Below are 21411 nucleotides of genomic sequence, written 5' to 3' on the forward strand. Positions count from 1 at the left end.
ATGTAGACATCCCCTAAGAAAGGATTTTGATAAATTCAACCTTTAAGGGGATAAATTAATGCGAGCGAAGCCGCGGGCAAAAGCTAGTTTAAAACATGAATGAAACGATAATACTTGCATAAAAATACTTTAGTAGTATGAATGCATTATAATTATTTCGTAATATACAGAAAAATGTTTTCGCAATACTAGATATGATCGGAAGTATTGAGAAATTGTACCGGACCTTGGATTGACAGAACAAACGCAATGGTAATAGAATGGTAACTGGACGAAAAAGATTTACGTGCAGATCCGTATCTCTATTTTGTATTCGTTAAAAACTGTACTAATGTCTATTAAACAAGTTTAGTTAGAATTTAACTGTTGTATTAATTCAAATTCAAAAATCATTTATTCATTTTTTCTAAGATAAAAGTAGCCTAAGTTACTCCTTATTACATCAGCTACCTGCCAATAAAAGTCCCGTCAAAATCGGTCCAACCATTTCAGAGATTAGCCGGAACAACCAGACAGACAGACAGATAAAAATTGTAAAAAATGTTATTTTGGTATATCTACCGTATTTATATACATACGCATGTAGTAAAAAACGGTAATTTAAATATTACAAACAGACACTCCAATTTTTTTTTACATTTATAGATTTAAGATCTTTTTTTATACATAAATAAATACATTTTCAGTCCTTACAATAATTAAGTCAAATTTAATCTGTTTTCTTTTATTTACAGGTCGTAACACACCAAAATGCAGACGAAAACAAAATAATACAAGCAGTGTACGAGTGCTAGTGATGGAAATGCCAAGTGTATACATTTTAGTGAATTAATTCGCAACAAAATAATAAACATGTCAATATACGCATCAAGATTTATTACGTTCCTGCTCGTGGCCACACTTGCGAGAGATACGATATGTGAGTGTTTTATTTTATAATTGCATGTTTTATCTATCGTATCACGACCTCTTTTCTTTTATTCTGTGGAACGTATATAGGGTTTCTTTTGGTCTTCAGTTGTATTAACTACTTCAGCATTATATAAACTTTGTAGAAAGTATACATATATATATACATATACATGTATATCACCTTTTTTTCGGACTACTCTAATGCTGTTGGCTGCAGCTGGCCTTTATAGCTTCACCGGACGATAGGGGGCGGGCGCAGATGGCACTCCACACCCGGCTGAAGGCCAACTCCAGCCTGACGGATACGACTTTAGTCTGAGGGCACCGCTAGGGGTTCGAACCTCGACTCAGGTCAGGTTAATATCGATCCCCGTTCGAATTGGACGGGGGATCGATCGGAGGGGGTATATATCACGACCTTGGAGTGTAGCGGTTTAAGAGGCTGCGTCACGTATCTCTGATCTCGGGTTCGACGTCCGTTCTATATAACTGTTATATTAATGTATTTGATTTTTTTTTAATATTACGTACATCTGTGTAAAATATTACGTATTAAGCATTACTTAGTGTTGGTCTAGATAATGGCTGCAAACTCTTTTGATATTTTTAAATTTATGTATTTTTAAAACTGTTTTTTTTATGTACTATATTATTTTATAAATTTCAATTATTGCCTTTTTCTTTGACATAGTTCGCAGCTGGAATTTAACTTTATTTTTCTAATATAAAAGTGTAGGCTACTTTTATTTTAGAAAAACAAAGTTAAATTCGAACGAAGTCGAACTCGCGGGTACCGCTAGTATAGTTAGTGCTTATTACATCAGATACCTACCAAAAAAGTCCCGTCAAAATTGGTCCACCCATTTCAGAGATTAGCCGGAACAAACAGACAGACAGACAAAAATTAAAAAGAAACATATTTTGGTGTATATACATTCATATGCATGTAGTAAATAAACAGTTATTTCAATATTACAAACAGACACTCCAATTTTATTTATATGTATAGATGTACAGATATAGTGGTTTTACAATATGTACCGCTACTTCAAATTTAACTCCACATCTCGCATAACTAATAACAGCCATTACTTCTAAGTGCTCATTCACACAATTATTTTGATTAATATTTTCATTATCAAATAAAGCAACTGTGAAAGTTTGAATTACTTTGACATTAAACTAAACTTGCCATTGTTTAAATACTATTGTTCTAAATTTATGTGACCATCTCACTTTCATGAGCTCACGGCCATGCATTTATTTATCCTAAATTTCTAAAAACCCGCCTAATACTATCAGCCATCACATCACTGTTATCTTCGAGTCGTCTTCTCTTTGTTTGTCTGTCGACATAAGTCACGTTGATCTCTTGTAAACAAGCTGTAGAATGATATATTACAATTATTTTGGTATTCCTTTTAAACCAATTACTATCATTATTACGAGACAATAGAGTTTATTTCTGATTAAAGATTTATCTGAATAAAATTCAACCGAACACTATTACATTGCCTTGTGATGAAACAGATATTATGACTATTCAAAAGTGCTTTATTTGTGTAAGAAGCACTAATTATGATGGACGACTGAGGTTTTGAAGCCGGCTACCGCAAGGGAAACCCCAAGTAGCGCCCGTGACTTGTGACACGGGTGTAGGTTTAAAAGGCCCTTTTAGAATGCATTAACACTCACCTTCACTACTTGCAGCTTCCCCCCAGGCCCAACTAAGACCGGGATAAACCCATTGGTAATACAATTCACTTTAATATCCAAAACACAACCGGCACGCTCTGCGCTCGTCGACTGAATGCCGCGGCTCACGCAAGGAAAGAGGATTATTCAACTACCGACCTCCGTATTTATAGACCAAAGTCAGTGTAGTAGGTTGGTCTATAAATACTAGATGGCGCTATTTACAATATTCGTAATAATCCTTACATTGGGTATTTCATTAGTACTAAAAACAAACTACCTTCGTTTAATATATTTTTAAAATATAGGATTTTTCTACGATAATGATGTGAATTCTAACAATTGAACAAATTTTTTTTTCTATTCTATTATACATATATAATTATAGTAGTATAGTTTTAGCTTCTATCTTAAGTATGTAATTAAAACCTCTTATGATATGAATTTCAGTAGTGTTAACTTTCAGACCACGATAAATTTATTGCTTTTAATTCCTAATCGTATTATAATTATTTGGGATAGTTTCGAAGCCTCTCTATAATGTTATTGGTTGTCATCTTCTGTAAAATAACGAAGAATTATATTACAATAAATTTATCGCTGTTTTTGATCTGATTCATATACGTATTAAGACATTAGTGACATCCTCAAAAAGAGCATGAATATACTCTTTTTATATCAGCATTTTGAATTCACCTTCTTTGAATGATAATAGTTTCTAATTTTATTTCTACTAAAGATCATCCTAAGATATGTTTACTACAATTGTCTATATAATTATATTATTCTGTGTTTACTTTTGAATTAGATTACTTACATCCTAAAATATTTGCATTTTAATAATAGCTGACTAAAAATAAATTAGATTTTCTATTATTGTTTGCAATAGCTTTTTTACGTGTTGTACTTTTACGCGTTTCTTTTTGAGAATATTATCTTTTGTCACGGAAAACCTATAACACGTTTTATTCTAACTATAGTAAGTATTTGTGGATTACGTTATATTACTGTAAAGAGGCATATCTTAGCACATTGAGTAATATCCTTATTTTATCAGGCAATAACAGTTATGTCTTATTACCATATAATGGTGCAGTTGTACAAATTTTGAGTAAATGGTCATTTGAGACAATTTAATGTAGATTTATGGTCAAAGTTCATGAGATTAGTAAAGCAGTTGCTTTCTCGACTTTCACCGCGCTGAGACAATTCAATTTGGGTAATGATACGATTTTTTTATATGATAAAAAATATGAAGAAACTTTTTTTTATTATGAATATAATATGTTATTACAGACTTATGGTATGTCAAATCTACCGTAAGTTCGGAACGATTTCGAGATGAGTAGAACTGACAAGAAACTCAGCTCGTATTCTTTTCAAATAAATGTTGTACATATATGTTTACAATAATACTGATTTATTTTTAAATTCAAATCTGGGAGAGTAGAGTTCATATCAGATGGCTGATATACTTGTACAGTTTTGTCGTTACTAATGTTGATTCAAGTTGAGTTGCTTTAAGAAAAATCAAATTTGCTGTTTTGAAACTGTTGTGAAACTGACATTCTATCTTTAAACTGTGACTCATTAAAATATGATCAGTCTCTCGATTTCTAACAAATGACTAATGAAATGTGTTTTGGAATAAAAAAAATATTTGTTATCTTTTTTTCTTGTTTAACTTTTTCGTCTCTTCCAACGTTTTGTTTACAACAGTAATAGTATGAATTTATAAATAATCGTTGTTCTCACATAAGTCTGCACATCATTAGTAATTTTACACATTTTCATCACTTTAATATTTAATTTTTCGAGACAATTAACACAGTGCCATCTAGTCCCAAGATAAGCAGAGCTTGTGTTATGGGTACCAGATGACTGATACAAATATGTACATACTTTTTTTTGTAAATGCATACATAATATACATAGAAAACACCCAGACCGATACAAACAATCATATTCATGAATACAAATGTTTGTGCCGTGCGAGGAATCGAACCCGCGACCTTCGGAAGTAAAGCGGTGTGCTACACCGCTAGACTGCCAAGGCCGTCATAATATCTAAATATATATAACTCAAAGGTGACTGACATAGAGATCTATCAACGCACAGCCTAAACCACTGGACAGATCGGGCTGAAATTTGGCATGCAGGTAGATGTTGTCGTAGGCATCCGCTAAGAAAGGATTTTGATTAATTCTACCCCCAAGGGGATAAAATAGAGGATGAAAGTTTGTATGAAACTTTGTCAATTTTAAACCGATCGGGCTGAGACTTTGCATGCATAAAGCTACTATGACGTAGGGATCCCCTAAGAAAGAATTTTGATAAATTCCACCCCTAAGGGGATAAATTAACACGAACGAAGCCGAGGTCAAAAGTTAGTATAATATATGTAAGATATTTGGCTTTCTCTGCCTACGTAAGGGATAAACGGATAAACACATGTTGATTTCTTCTAGAACTTTCGCTTTTTAATAACCTTATAACAACCTTGAAAATATGCAATACTTCTATGCCATATGTACCCGAAATGGTTAATATTGATTAATATATGTATTATAACCGTTTCGTAACCAAAGAGAGATTTCATAACCAATTTCCAAACGTTTACTTTCTTAATTTTTACATAAATTTAAAAAGTCCGCCTCCATGTTTCTTAAGAACGATATATTGGTATTTGGAGATGCACTGTGATATGTGTAATTTATTACAAAGTTTATCATTAAAACTTGTTACAAATCCAACTTTGTTTGTATGTAAATAAGAAACAATTTCATTTAATATATTTTATTGATATTAGTTCTTAATTAGAATGAGAATTTCATATATAGCAGATATATACCAATAGCAATAGCAGAGCTTGTGCTGATATTAATACATAGATACATATTTTTTAATACATACACAATATTAGGCAGGGCACATAGCTCGTAGGACAGATGGGCGTTGGGGCAGTAAAGTCCTCGAGTGTCGACCACGGACCGGAAGACGCAGCGTGGGAAGGCCTCCAGCAAGGTGGACCGACGATCTGGTCAAGATCGCTGGAAGGCATTGGATGCGAGCAGCGCAGGACCGATCGTCGTGGAGATCTTTGGGGGAGGCCTATGTCCAGCAGTGGACGTCTTCCGGGCTGCGATGATGATGATGATGACACAATATTATGAAAAGACATTATACGCACGAATAAATGTATGTATGTACCAGGCGAGGAATCGAACTTGCGACCATCGGAAGTGAGCGATCTCTTGAACAGATCAGAACACAGAGGAAGTTGTTGTTAAATGTAAGCAAACCCTGGTCATATTCTAACTAGCTGTTCGCCGCGTCTTCGCCCATGTCAAATTTAACATCCTTCTTTCAAATAAATAAATTTTCTAAAATAAAACTAGCCTAAGTTACACCTTATAACATTAGATATCTGCGAGTGAAAGTCCCGTCAAAAAGGGTAAGCTGTTTCAGAGATTAGCAAGAATAAAAAAAAATATCTATATGTTTTTACAGGCGATTTTTTTTTATAATAATGTAATGTTACCGTATAGATTCAAGTGCATTACGTCGACCCCAAATAAATGGAACAAGAAAGAAGCAGATAATATGGTATAGTGTCGTAGTCGTGGTCGTATATATGCAAAGAAAGAAAGAAAGAAAAAAATATATATATAATCATTACATAGTATAAAACAAAGTTGCTATCGCTGTCAGTCTGACCCTATGTATGCTTAAATCTTTAAAACTACGCAACGTATTTTGAAATGTATTTTCAATAGATAGTGTGATTCAAGAAGAAAGTTCATATATATAATATACTAGCTTTTGTCCGCGGCTTTGCTCGCGTCAATTTATCACCAGGGGTGGAATTTATCAAAATCCTTTCTTAGGGGATGCCTACGTCATAGTGGCTTTATGCATGCAAACTCTCAGCCCGAACGGTTTAAAATTGACAAAGTTTCATACAAACTTTCATCCCCTATTTTATCCCCTTGGGGGTAGAATTAATCAATATCCTTTCTTAGCGGATGCCTACAGTATAACATCTACTTGCATGCCAAATTTCAACCCGATCCGTCCAGTAGTTTGGGCTGTGCGTTGATAGATCACTATGTCAGTCACCTTTGAGTTATATATGTACACTTAGATGTGCGTGCGAACTGCGAAGCCATGACTAACAGTGGTAACATGGCTAGTATATATATAAACTGCGCATGCGCGGTTATCATACGACACAGTTTGAAGGTATTCAGACCGTAACGAGGCGAAGATCAAATCTCAGTTAATGGTGTGGAAGCAAATCCACTTTCTTAACTATTTATGAATGTGAGACCAGTCTCTTGAGAACATATTATATATATTAATACACTTTATAACTCTTTAGGGTTTATTCATTAATACTTGTAGCGTAGTGGCATCGGAAATTTATTTATTTATTTATTTATTTGCTTAGAATAGGTTACATTGTTCTTACAAATAAATTTACAGTTCCATATTCAGCTGCATTTTGAGCATGCAATTTAAATTCATGTTAATATAACTTGTTAAATGTTAACAACGAATGTCATAATTATTTATATTGTTAAATATCCAAAATTAAGTAATAATCAGTATGTCCAAAATTAAAATTAAATGTAATAATAATAATTTATATCATTTATAGGAATCTGATGGATGTTAAAAAATACTTACTATTTATTTACTCATTGCACAGCAGTGTTATGTGTTAAGTGGTAACACTCAACTCTTAACACTCCTGTACAGTAAGTTTATTTTCTCTTTTGTTTTTCAAATTTATTTTATTATATGAATTGATAATAATTTTCTATCTATATTATGCTTATATGATATACCTATTTCTTATTTTATTATAGTTTTTTTTTTAATAATTATTTCTATTTATTATAATCTAATAGGCCTGAAGCTGTGGTTTTGCTACATGCGTCCTCGCATGTCTCTGGGCAGTGCCTCATCAGTGGTTTGCTGCTTGTATGCAGCAAGCAATACACTGAGATACTGCCTTTTTGCGTATGGGCTATGCACACACACTACGTTACTCATACCGTTTTTTTTGTTATCTGTATTGCATTTTATTTTATCTGTATATTTGTTATCTATTGTATTGTGTTTGACTTGACTAATGTAATTGTATATCTGTTTTTATTTTTGTTCTTAATATTACAGTGCCTTGTGTGTTGTTTAACATGAATAAAAATTTTATCTAAATATCTATATAGTTATTTATTTCAACTTTAACGCACAGTTTCATTATATGACTGTACATATAGCGAACTTAACACCAAGCGTTCTCTACCAATCAACCATAAGACAAACTGAAAATTTTTTTAGCAGCGCAATTGTGTTTATTTACTTATATTCCTGACTAACTCCACAGAAATGTAAACACCGATATCAAACTAAATAAATCCGAAAATGATGGTATACTTTTTCTAACACGATGTATTGAAATGTAATAGATAAATATTTGACGAACTCGGTAGTCTATCGGGTTAGCTAATACAGAACGCTACTTCCGATGGTAGTGGGTTCGATTCCTCGCACGGTACGAGCATTTGTATACAAGAATATGATTTTTTAAGGCATTCAACTCATGTGTTGCCGATGGCAACCGTTTTGATAGTTTTTATAGTGTTATGCTAGCGAGCTGATTACACCTATTTTACCTCACGAACGTGTCTCATTTTTAACCAGCCCTAATACAGTCCTTCCTTCTGTAACATTCTGCATAAATTATATATCTCCTTTAGAAAGTCTCTCTCGCTTCTCTATCCTGGGGATATAAAAACCATCTCTGCTTAGAATATCCTATCCTCAATTCTTGTTTCTGACGGCACTCTATCCTGAGGAGATAACACTATCGCTCCTAAGAATATCCTTCGATTCTTATCCCTGACGAGTCTACATAACGAATTTTGAATCCTTTGGTAAGTATGCATTATATGCTGAGGAGATAAAAACCATCGCTCTTATGAATATCCTTCAATTCTTTCCTCTGAAGGGTCTAGGCAATAATCTTTAAAGAAGGGCGAGCACAATAGCTCTATGTAGGTCACAATGCTACATATATCCTTATCATCGAAGAAATCGAAGAAATCAATTAAAAAAAAAAACTGCTCTGGTTAATTTTTTATAGCGATTACGATATTCGGGTGGGTCTAGAGAATGTTTAAAATTTCAGTTATATCACTGGTGATCTATATAATATGTAACATATATATATATATATTCGGTTTCCAAGAATCTTACAGAAAAAACATGACTTTCATATCTGCTCATGACACAACAGCATACATTTTTTTTATAGTTAAATATGGTCTTTGGGCGCATTAAATCATTTTCGATCAATCATTGATATAATTGACATTACGTATGAAGAAAGTAAGAGCACCTACAACGGTAATTGGCACCTCTTTATAGCGTAAATATTACGTTGAAAATTGGTGTGTTTTGTAATTTTATATCTGTAACTGAAGCAAAAAAAATTGGGGCAATTAAAAAAAAAATTTAAGATTTCTCTTTATACTAGCTGGTCTCTACTGTACTGCCTGTGTATAATATGTATGTATATAGGAAATATATATATATCTATGTATTTGTACCAGTTATCTAGTACCCATAAAAGATTTAGCTAGCTTAACTTGGGTCAAGATAACGCTGTGTGAATTGTCCTGAAATATTATTTTATAATTAAAGAAAAAATTGCAAGAGTTTTTTTGATAAACATAACAATAACAAAAAAAAATTGTTATGTGTAGCAAATAAACTTATTTTCTTTTCTTTCTAATTTAATTTGGAAACGGTAGGGATGTGTACCTACAGTAATAAATAAATAATATATCAGGACAATTCACACAGCGCCATCTAGTCCCAAGCTAAGCAGAGCTTGTTTTATGGGTACTAGAAGCATTTTTTTTGTAAATAAACACATATTATACATAGAAAACACTCAGACCGATACAAACAATCATACTCATGAATACAAATGTTTATACCGTGTGAGGAATCGAACCCGCGACCATCGGATAGTAAAGCGATATGCTAAACCACTAAACCACCGAGGCTGTCGACTATAGTAAACTAACATGATAATTGCTCGAGTCGTCCGTTCATGTACGTAATGAAAGATAAATAAATAATGCATAATGACGTAATGGCTCGATGGGTTCAGGTCGTTGACCGTAGAAAAAACAACTACGGAACTTACCACACGATGTAAACGTGAGCACCATTTGTTTCATATTGAAATGTATGGAAATATGTATGTATTTGTATTTATTGGTCGTGACTCATCTGTTGTTTTTTTAAAATAAAAATACTAAATGTCAAAATGTCAAGATTTCCACAAAAAAATACATAATCTCAAAAAAAAAAATTTTCAGACCCTAAAGTATGGGTATTACTTCTCAAGTTGGGTAAAGAATAGTATAATTGTAAATATTCTTATCAAATTATGTCCGTAGTTTAAGTCAGTTTTTAAGTAACAGCGTCTTTAGGTAATAACCCGGCAATTGATGTCCCCACAGTTAATTTGCCCCAAAACCCCAAATTTTACCTCTACGATGACCAGTGTTTCTTCATTCCAAATAAGTGACAGATAAAAAAAGTATTACAGTTCACAACTGCTTGTTAATTTTCAATAAAGAATTTGCTATTCTATTCCTCGTGATACAATCTATCATCAGTTATCACGTTAAATTTCATACATTTCAGTTCAGCCTTTTAGTGGACAGACGTTATATAGATCGATAAAAAAATTATTTAGGTTAAAGACACACACACAAGCACTGTAATATTAAGAACAAACATAAAAACAGATATACAATTACATTAGTCAAGTCAAACAAAATACAATACACAACAAATATACGGGTAAAATAAAATGCAATACAGATAACCAAAAAAATGGTGTGAGTAACGTAGTGTGTGTGCATAGCTCATACGCAAAAAGGCAGTATCTCAGTGTATTGTTTGCTGCATACAAGCAGGAAACCACCGATACTTAGGCACTGTCAAGAGATATACGCGAGGCATACATAGTATCGAATTTTGTAATATTAACATACACACAGCTACTTCCACACCAGCTACTTCCATTTGACCGCATTCAGAACCGAGCAGCCAGAATCATTGGTAATCAACGTCTATGTGACAGACTCGACCCATTGGCTTTGCGGCGTGATATTGCATCTCTGTGCATTTTCTACCGCATATATCACAGGAGTGCTCTGAGGAATTGTTCGGATTAATACCAGCTGCTGAGTTTCACCACCGTACCACCCGCCAGAAACTGAAATACCATCCTGATCATCTGGATGAATGGCGGTCTTCCACAGTGCGGTTTTCTAGAAACTTTTTGCCTCGCACAAACACCTTCCAGCAATGATATTTCCGAACCGATACGATATTTAAAACCTTCAAGAAAAGAGCTTATTCCTTTTTAAAAGGCCGACAACGTACTTGCAATTCCCCTGGTGTTGCGGGTGCTCATGGGCGGCGGTAATCACTTACCATCTAATACTAACTAGCTGATATTTGCGACTTTGTCCATTTTATTTTTGAGAAAATAATTATATCTAGGTATTATTATGCCTACTCCATTAACAATCTCCGATTCATGACCAGAGAAGAACATTATGTTACCATTCTATGTTAGAAGGTGCCCCTTTCCTTTTATATGGGTTCACATACTCCCAGTAACGTGAGTTGGTGTTCACTCATTTCTTTCTCCACGATCGCGAGTTTGCCTGGCTTTGGTATTCCTCTCACGTTCCAAGTACCTATTCTATGCTTGGAACATCTATACGTTTCTTTTGGTCTTTAGTTGTATTAACTACTTCAGCAGCCTGATGACTCACTGTCGAAGAGTCTTCGGTCACATATTTCACACGCGCCGACCCGGGCATCGACGGGCGCCGGGGGTCAGCCGGATCATCCGACAAAGTAGCAACGTTATCGACATGAGTTTTCTTGGGACTTAAACATAGTGGTTTCCCATTGCCTTCTACGTCGGATCTTTTTGAGGTTATTTTGTCCTCAAAGCTTCCGTGACCTGTGTGCATTGCACAGATACAAAGATATTATAATTTAGAGACAATATGAGAAAAGGTAGACTTATCCCTAGAAGAGATCTCTTCCAGTCAACCTAAAACAGTGGGATATGTGGTACTGAGTGGGTAATAACTTTTTTTCGGACTGCTCTAATGCTGTTGGCCACATCTGGCCTTTACAGCTTCACCGGACGATAGAGGGAGAGTGCAGATGGCACTCCAAACCCGCGGAAGGATTTATGGAGCGGCTGAAGGCCAACTCCCGCCTAACGGGTACGTCTTTAGTCTGAGGACACCGCTAGAGGTTCGAACCTCGGCTCAGGCCGTTGTAATATCGATCCCCGTTCGAATTGGACGGGGGACCGATCAGAGGGGTATCATCTAATTGAAATAACCTATAAAATCATAATACAGCTTTGAAAAAAAATGCTCTACCATTTTGTCAAGCTATGTTTTGATTTGACGAGTGATTGAGAATTACAGTATGAGTTATATCACAGATAACATGATATTACATAGTTATACTATTGACGCCATGATGTATTTTGTAATATGCATAATGCTACTCATGTACTTATGTAAGTATGTATGTACTGACTAGTAGAGAATATTTCTAGCACTAAATCCGCCTTTTGTGTCACGTTTTATTTGCTCATTACAGTTATTTAAGTTAATAAGTAATTACACTATTATTAGTACTTTAAATAAACCAGGTCATTAGTTTGTTTTCTATTTCAATCATTACATAGTATAAAACAAAAGTCGCTGTCGATGTCTGTCCGTCCCTATGTATGCTTAAATGTTTAAGACTACGCAACGGATTTTGAAGTAGTTTTTTTAATAGATAGAGTGAGTGGTTTATATGTATAGTACATGTACACCCGTGCTAAGGCGAGGTGGCTACCTACCTCGCCTTCGTTAAAAAATATAGCGTGCTCTACGTCACGCTATATTTTTTATATTCTTACATAAATTAGGGATTTTGACCAATTTTGGTGCGTCAGACCCATCGTATCTTAACCTCAAATATAAATAAAAAAAACATATTTAGTAAAAAAAAAAAAAGAAGCTAGATAATATAAAAGAAAATCATATTAAAACCTACTAACAAAACATACGGTCCTCACGGCCTCAGATAAAATTAATAGCACATAAAATATTTCTACCAGCATACTTTTAGCATATGCAAAAGTCGTAATGTTTATGTATGTAATACTAAATTAATAATTCTGTGTGAATAGTTAATTTCTCACTAGGTTGCGAATTGCTTTTCGATATTTAGATTTAGATGGGCGTAATAAATATCAATTTAAATTACGGATACTTAAATATGCAATGATCTGGTTTACCTTGTATTGAGTTATTTCGTAAAAAATACTTTTTATTTTATACCACGTAAGTGGCAAACAAGCATACGGCCCATCTGATGGTAAACGGTTACCGTAGCCTATGGACGCCTGAAACACCAGGGGTGTCACATGCGCGTTGTTGACCCTTAAGAAACCTTAATATACCCTTCTTGAAAAACCCCACGCTGCAGTCTCTAGAGAAAACCTTGATAGGTAGTTCATTCCACAATCTAAGTGTACGCGGAAGGAAGCTCCTCTGAAACCGTACTGTCCGAGACCACTTAGGTTACAGCGTGTGGGGATGAATTTCCTATATATATAACTAATTTATCACCATAATAACCCATATATTGACTGCAGAGCATGAGTCTTTCCTCATGAGAAAAGGATACTACTAGCTACAATTTTATTAATTTACTTTAGAATAAATAGTAAGTTATTATCCATATTTATTAGCGTCTAGTAAAGACCTTAAAAACTACATATATAATACATTTTAAGCAAATAAATACTCATTTCATTTCACTTCATTTCTACCGTTTTATTCCAAGTTTTCATCCATTTCCTGAACCCATGGGTCTACTCTTCTGAATCTGTATTATAACCTAGTACTTTTATGAGATCCTAGTGAAATAAAAGAGCGATGAACGCATATCTTTATGGTTTTAAATCTGTTTTTTAACCTAGTAATTTTGATGCTATCCTAGTGAAATAAACGAGTGACGAACCGATATCTTTTTACTTTTGAATCTGATTTTGAATCCAGTGATTTATATGCGATCCTAATAAATATAAGAATAATAAACCGATGTCTTTATACTTTAAAATCGGTATTTTAACCTAGTAATTTTCATGCGATCTTAGTGAAATAAAGGAGTGATAACGATATCTTTAAGCTTTTCAATCTTTATTTTAATCTAGTAATGTTTATGCAACCCTAGTGAAGTAAAGTGTAAGTATAAGCGTTCAACCGATATATTTATGCTTTTGTCTGTATTTTAACCTAGTAAACTTTATGCTATCCTAGTGAAATAAAGAATTTATGAACGTATATCTTTATACTTTTGAATCTGTATTTACCTACTAAATTTTATGCGATCCTGGTAAAACAAAGCAGTGATAACTGCATTAATATACAATAAACCAAATAAAATTATTTAAACCGTTATTTCACGTAATATGTAAGACTTGAAGTTTTTAAAGTATATATATCTTATCCGTTGATGACCCAATGATAAACTTTTAAATGTTTTAACAAATTACATCCGCAATTTAACTTACCATCACGTTCATCTGGACGAGACCTTTTCTACAGATGATACATAGCAATTACTTAACATTCATTCTAGCTGGTAGCTTTCTTTGCAATTATTTCATACCTCATTCCACTCCATTGTCATATTCCAAAGTTATATAACAAAATAAATCATCAGTTTATTATTAGAAAGGCAAAGTTGTTATACCATTTGGTGTTATTACGAACTTTGACATTAAAGTTGCTTTATCTCGAGTATTTGAAGAATCCAAATTACACAATTAGTTTCAAACCGCCAGCGTTATAATTGCCTCATTCTGAAACCACTAAAAATGGACATACTCACAGATATATCGCACGCAATTTAACCAGCAATAAAAAGAAATACGAAGGTACTGATATTAATGATAATGTTAGTGTGATTGATTGTGTGAAAGATGAGGTGTATGTATGAAAGGAGAGTAAGAAATAGAAATAGAAATAATCTTTATTCAAATAAACTCATTACAAGCACTTTTGAATAGTCATATTTTGATTCTACCACTCATTCGAAATGCAGATTCATCATAAGAAGAATGAGCAAGAAACTTGTGTGTTGCTCTTTTTAATAGATGTTTTTTTATATAAATAATTACAGTGTAACAAGTAAGAGGCATGCGATAATCAACATAGAAATCGCTACGCACTCATTATTAGTGTAATCAGATAATATTGTCAGTGCTATGTATTTAAAATTTTTCTATAAAAACATTATTATCGTTAACGAATTCTTCAATTTTATAGTAAGCTTTTTTGCAAGTAAGCTTAGATATGATGGCCGATATGGATCAGTGGTTGAAGATGACATACTGCGCCGACTCAAATAATAGGATGAATGCAAGGCAATGGTGATAATAAGTCTAAAATAGTTATATTATAAATATATTACAGTTATGAGATAAATAATCTTTGACGGCGTCGGTGGTCTAGCGGTGTGTTAAACCGTTGGGTCTGTTTCCTGGAAAATTTCATCAAAATCGGAGGAGTATAAAAACGAAACCCATGACACGTGAATTTTATATATTAAATATGTGTTTGCTACAGTTTAGTACAAGTACAATAATTTCAAAGTACTTAAAACCCTCATTGTAACTAAACTGTCAAACTTCCAAAGGCATATAATATATCATAGAATATATAAACAAAGGGTTACAAGATCACAAATCGTGCCCTTACTGACATAGTGCAAGTGTTGATAATTATGAAATGATTAGATGCTTATGTACTTGTTTAATTATTTATTTTAACAAAAAGACGACATCTTTTATTGTCTTAACAAAAACCGGAAGTGGGTCAAGGTGAAAGAATCATAGATAATAAAAATATAACAGAGATCACAAAAGTTGTACAGAGTAAGTTACTTTAAATATAGAGATTAATATATTCTAACAGCAAGATCACCTTGTAATAAGAAAAATGTTTCCGCACGCCTCCCATGGATTTCTCTAAGCCAAGCAAATTAATTAGCGGAGAAAAAAACAGCGTGTCATCGCTGTCATTACGGCATAGGCTGAACAAAAGTGGGCTATGCTTACACAAACTTACTAGTTGTCAACATACAGCCTTATGGCTTTGATAATAGAATACAAAATGAGAGCAGATACTGCTTCTTGACATCAGCAAACGCGGCCGTGAGATGCGACTTACTTACTCGAACCGAACAATACAGAAATGCCTGATTCAGAACTTTGTGTTGTGATTTCTTTTATTGTGCATTAGGATTAGTTCCTATCTGCTGTAAGGCCAAAAAGAATCTACAGCGTCGTTTATCTGGTTAACATATTTCTGGAGTCTTCCATAGGTATTTTCATTATTTCTCGATCCAATTATATTGATCTGACAAAAGAAGAATGAAAAATATTATTATTATTATTCATTCCTCCAAAAGTACGTAGAATACTGAAGGGAGTGTGTAGTGTAGTGTATGTTGGACTACATTTTCCGTAATTGGCCTCTCATTCGGGCCGTTGTGCGTGTAGAGCCAGGCTACTAACGTAGCCAGCCAAGCTCCTCCCAGAAGCGCAGAAGTCTCCTGATGTCAGCGACCTCACCGTTCCAAGGATTTGATTGAGAATAGAATAGAATAGAATAGAATTTTTTTATTAACTCGTTTTTACAGTAATAACATAAGAAATACAAGAATAATTTACACATTAAAAAACGGAGTCAATGTGGGCCACAACTCAGCATAATGCTGGAAATATTTTCCAGCGCTGATTTTCAGTTGGGCCCCCAGTACGGACGCGCAAATATTACAATTAAAAAATACGTATACATTAACTTAATAAATCAGATACTATGCAATTAAAATAAAAATAATAATATCAAGAAAAAAGTATATAAATAATAAAAAGTAAAATTATATTCTAATAATCTTAAATAATAATCCTAAAACATTATATACGTAATGGATAAAAGAAAAAATAAACAATTACAAAGAAATAAAATTTAAAAAAAAAATATATATATATATACCCACAGTGATGCGTACGGTGCATTTTACGTATTCTAATAACGGTATCGCAGTATTAAAATAAAAATATCCATAACACTTGCTTGTGTTATGGATTGCGTTGTGTGGTCACTGCTTCGCACTCCAGGATTACGTGAGCGGCCGTTTCCTCGGCTACAAAGCAGCCCCGGCATAGAGGACTGTCTGTAGCACCTATTCTGTACAAATGTTTGTTTAATACTGAAGGGGATAAATAATCATACATACTTTTTAAATGAGAAACAATTATAAATTAACAATTGATATAAAGTAAAAAAATCTAAATATATATAACTCAAAGGTGACTGATATAGTGATCTATCAACGCACAGCCTAAACCATTGGACGGATCGGAATGAAATTTGGCATGCAGGTACATGTTATTTATTTATTTACAAAATAAATGTATCTATGTGTTTATATCAGTTGTCTAGTCCCCATAACACAAGCTCTACTTACTGTGGAACGACACGGCGGGCGTTGTGTTAATTGTTCGGGATTGTTATCTACAAAAAAATATATCAATATCTATTTATCTATATCATTTGTCTCGTACCTATAACATGAGCTCTGTATAGCCTGGGACTAGGTGGCCTCTGTGTATTCAAAAAATCTAAAATAATTTATTCTTGTAGGACATTTTAGCCGCTTATGAATGTCAAATTTTTGACATTATAATTTTAATTTTTTCCCTACCGTCCAGTTCGGTATATGGATCCAATTGAGAATAACTGGCATGAAACTCAATTAAATTACTTTTTTTTTTAAAGACAGTTTATTTACAATGTATATTTATATAGGTGTCTATGTCTAACATTAAATGAAAATCCAGTGCATGAACAACTATTGCCATGCACGCTCGTCATTCAAGTAATCGTTTAGTGAGTAATAGGCTTTGTTCAGTAAATATGATTTAACAGATGTTTTGTTTATTGTCCCGTTATTATTAAGTAAGAATAAGTTACTCAAACTAATTAACCAAAGGGAACAATCGTGCAATTTGTATTATCGTAATTTTTTACCTTCAATTACTAATGGTCGAAGTTGAGCAAGTTATATGGTGACAAGATTTCGTCACCACGGCTCGTCAGGTCGACTGTGAAACAAATCTATGTTTGTAAAAGAACCTACCCTTGGTACTTCTCGAAACGGTGAACTGTGCAATGGTTTTTAATGATCGCAACGAATTGATTAATGCTGTTTTCGAGCATTACTTTAGAAATTAATTTAACTATAATAATGAGAGGTTCAGAAATAGAAATATAGTAAGAACAATTTTGGAATGTATACAGTTTATTCTGTTCTTAATTCCGAATGAGTGGTAGAATGAAAAAATGTGACTATTCAGAAGTACTCATATTAAGTTCATTTGAATAAAGATTATTTCTATTCTATTCTATTCTATTTATTGTATTGTTATCCTTTTTTATGTGCATTTTTTTATTTAAGGAATGTTCTAAGGAATGTTTTTAATGTGAATTTAAAAATGATTCCATATTTATGTAAACATCTACAAGTTTATTTGAAAAGAATAAGAGCGGAGTTTCGTTGTCAGATCATAGCGCGAAAGCACTCCGTACTGACTGTAGATTTGACATATCAAGAGTCTGTAATAGACCTATATAAATAAAGATATTTTGATTGGATTTAACATACTTATGTAAAATGTGAATACTATAACTATCAGATGGCAATTGTAAGTAGCTTTGACGCGGTCTAGTGTTTTGAGTAGTCATGCTCACTAAAATGCCGGGTCACTGGGTTCCCTAAAATATGGTCGAGCGCAGTGATGGCTGGCTCATCCGTCATACTCGTGAACGGGTACTGCTTGTAAGGACTGGTCTGCTCTAATCACTATGACTGATTTCCTCTTATTAATTGTTTAACCAGTTGGTTAAACAATTGATAAGAGGAAGGAGAGGAAAAAATATTGAATATATCAATATTTTTTCTATTTGAGTATTTAATTGAATTAGTACTAATTGGTAGTTTGTATTCACACACTTAAACTTAAAAATGTAAAGTAATAATAAAATTATTTAAAAGAGCAACACGCAAGTTTCTTGCTCGTTCTTCTTGTGATGAGACAGCTTTCCGAACGAGCGGTAGATTAAAAAAATTTAATGACTATTTAAGTAATGTTGTTGTTGTGTCAATGTAAGTTTATTTGAATAAATGATTTTCTATTCTATTCTATTCTGTTCATAGTCAGAAGCTGGTAATTCTAAATTACAAAATGGCATTTCAATTTTATTTATTTGTGTATTTAGTTCAAATATTGCTTATATAAAACATGATAAACTATTACGCGCTTATATTGAAATGGATTATGGGAAGTTATAATTACAATTTGCATCCTAACGAGATATTTTGTAAACAAGACCCAGTTCTATAATGGTCCATGTCCAATCAGTTAGGCTTTAAATAAGTGGACCTGTTCATAATTACTTGAGAACTTTATTACCAAATATACATGTCTATTAGGCTTGATTACACCAATCGCAGTATAAACACGTTCAAGGAAACGGAGTTCAGCGTGAACTCGAAAAAAGGAATGACGTTGATCTCGTTTTACTTTAAATGGAATTCACCAGCGTTATACAGATCGCGTTTACCAAAATGAAGTTTAGATTTTCATTCGTTCACAGTGTTACACGCTCATAAAATAATATTTAATGCAATAGGTAATTCAAATAAAATAATTCTAGAAAATATTTATAATTCAATCATGTGATAATTAGGATAAGTTTTTTAATTTTTAATTTAATAAGTACCGTCGACTACAAAATATAAAACAACAACCTTTACCTATAATCTAGTAAAACATTAATTTATTGAGGATTTTTTTACACTACTAGCAATTTTCTTTTTATTCCCGATATTATATTGTCAAAAATTTGATTGATGACTGTTTGACAACTGACAGCTGCTTTAAATACGTTTAATGAGTTAACTGTAGGAATACAGACGTTCAGAATTTATAAACGTGTTTAGCGAAATTTGTAGTAGTGAAATACAAAATGAAGCTTTGAACGCGTTTAAACGTTTTAATGGCGTTCAGTTTGAACTAAACGCGATCAGTTTCTTTGGTGAAATCCGTCCTTATAGTTAGTATGATATTCATATGAAATATCGTTTTATTTGTTTTTATATAATACTTTTGACGTCTTCATAATGCAGTTATAGGGGTGGTTCTACTCAGGAGGGACGAAAATAAATGAATTTTTGGAACAACATTTTTTTAGCGTATAAGGTCTGAAAAGTAGTTTGACGTTTAGCTTAGGTCATTATTTTACTGATCCCGAACGGGCCAGTCAAAAAAATAAAATATACCAAATTTATGAACATTTAAAAAAAATATGGCCCCAGGAGACTGAGACTATGAACAGGATACTGAGTATTATACGAAAGAAATTAAAAACCGTTGTAATTATTTAAATAAATATGTATGTTTTATTAATAAAAATAGTGTCTTCCATGGAACACTTCTATTGTTAGACCTTGACTTACAAATAACTAGAAAATGTCCCTTATTAGTACTTATTACATAATTAGGATATTTGAAAAAATAATCAAATCAAATAAGGTTTTTAGTATTCTTTATACAACAAACCTTACACAAGGTTTCAAATTAATTATTGGAAATTCTGCAGTTTAACTTTAAGATCTCGAACAAATGGTTCAATATTTTCTTTCTTTTATTTTATAACCTGTCATTCTCTTTTCGTCTTAGGGTCTACAATAATTTCTCTTGAAGAAACCCACTGTTTGTAGATAACCAGTTCTGTGTCGTCAAAGTCTTCGCTAAATAAAATAGCTTTATCAGAGCATAATTCACAAATTCTCCCTAAGCACTTTTCGTTACATCTGTCACAGCATAAAGAAGTTAATAATCTTTGGTAGCTTGTGTCTTTCAGTATTTTTGCAGTATTTAAAGCACTAACAACTAATTGTATGTTGCTGTGTGTAGTACACTTGCAAGTATCCCTATCAATTACTTTTGGGGCCACTATCCAAAAAGGTTTTAGCCTAGCACACATCGAGTAGTTACTCGATGTGTGCTAGTGTCTCATCAGTTGATGAGAACGTTGCCAGATTTTAAAAACTCTTTATGCAAGTTTTTAAGAGTATCAAGTAGATAGCGTTTCTGTTTGCTCACTTTATTTTTAGTGATGAAATCTTTTTTGCCGGCACACAATCTACTGTTATCCTCTAGAAATTTTTATACCTCATTTCGTAAGTTTGTTTTTGATCTCTCCTTTTGTTTTTGTGAGTGCCACACCTTTTTGTACGTGATAAGTTTGTTTTTTAATTTCCAAATTTTATTTCTTTTAACTACACTTCCCATAATCAATCTGTTTGCAACTAGTTTCTCACTCTTTGTGCTTAAGTTGGTAATGTTATCTGATATTTGCTTTTCTAAAGTGTCACCAAATAAAGCTTTTTTAACAACTTCGATTTTTTGTTCTTTCTTTCTTCTAATTAAATATATTTGCCGACTTTTTTCTTTTTGAGCCGCTGATTTCACAGGATCATTTTCATTTTTTTCATATCCAAGCCTTATAGCTAATCTTTTTTTCTCTAATCTTTCTTCCTTAGATATA

The 21411-nt window shown here is 33.0% G+C and overlaps 1 protein-coding gene across 1 annotated transcript in view; it reads left to right on the forward strand.

The window, feature by feature from the left end:
* Nucleotides 1–797: 797 nt before the first annotated feature.
* The window catches only part of LOC131841396 (cadherin-89D), a 78248-nt gene continuing 57634 nt past the window's right edge, over nucleotides 798–21411 (forward strand). Inside the window, exon 1 of the mRNA XM_059189710.1 lies at nucleotides 798–919. Coding sequence (XP_059045693.1) covers nucleotides 853–919 — 67 coding nt within the window. The 5' untranslated portion in view covers nucleotides 798–852. The remainder of the gene's footprint in view (nucleotides 920–21411) is intronic.

This window comes from Achroia grisella, unplaced genomic scaffold, assembly GCF_030625045.1.
Source record: "Achroia grisella isolate CSIRO2021 unplaced genomic scaffold, CSIRO_AGI_Agris_v1 utg1668, whole genome shotgun sequence".
Classification (NCBI taxonomy): domain Eukaryota; kingdom Metazoa; phylum Arthropoda; class Insecta; order Lepidoptera; family Pyralidae; genus Achroia; species Achroia grisella.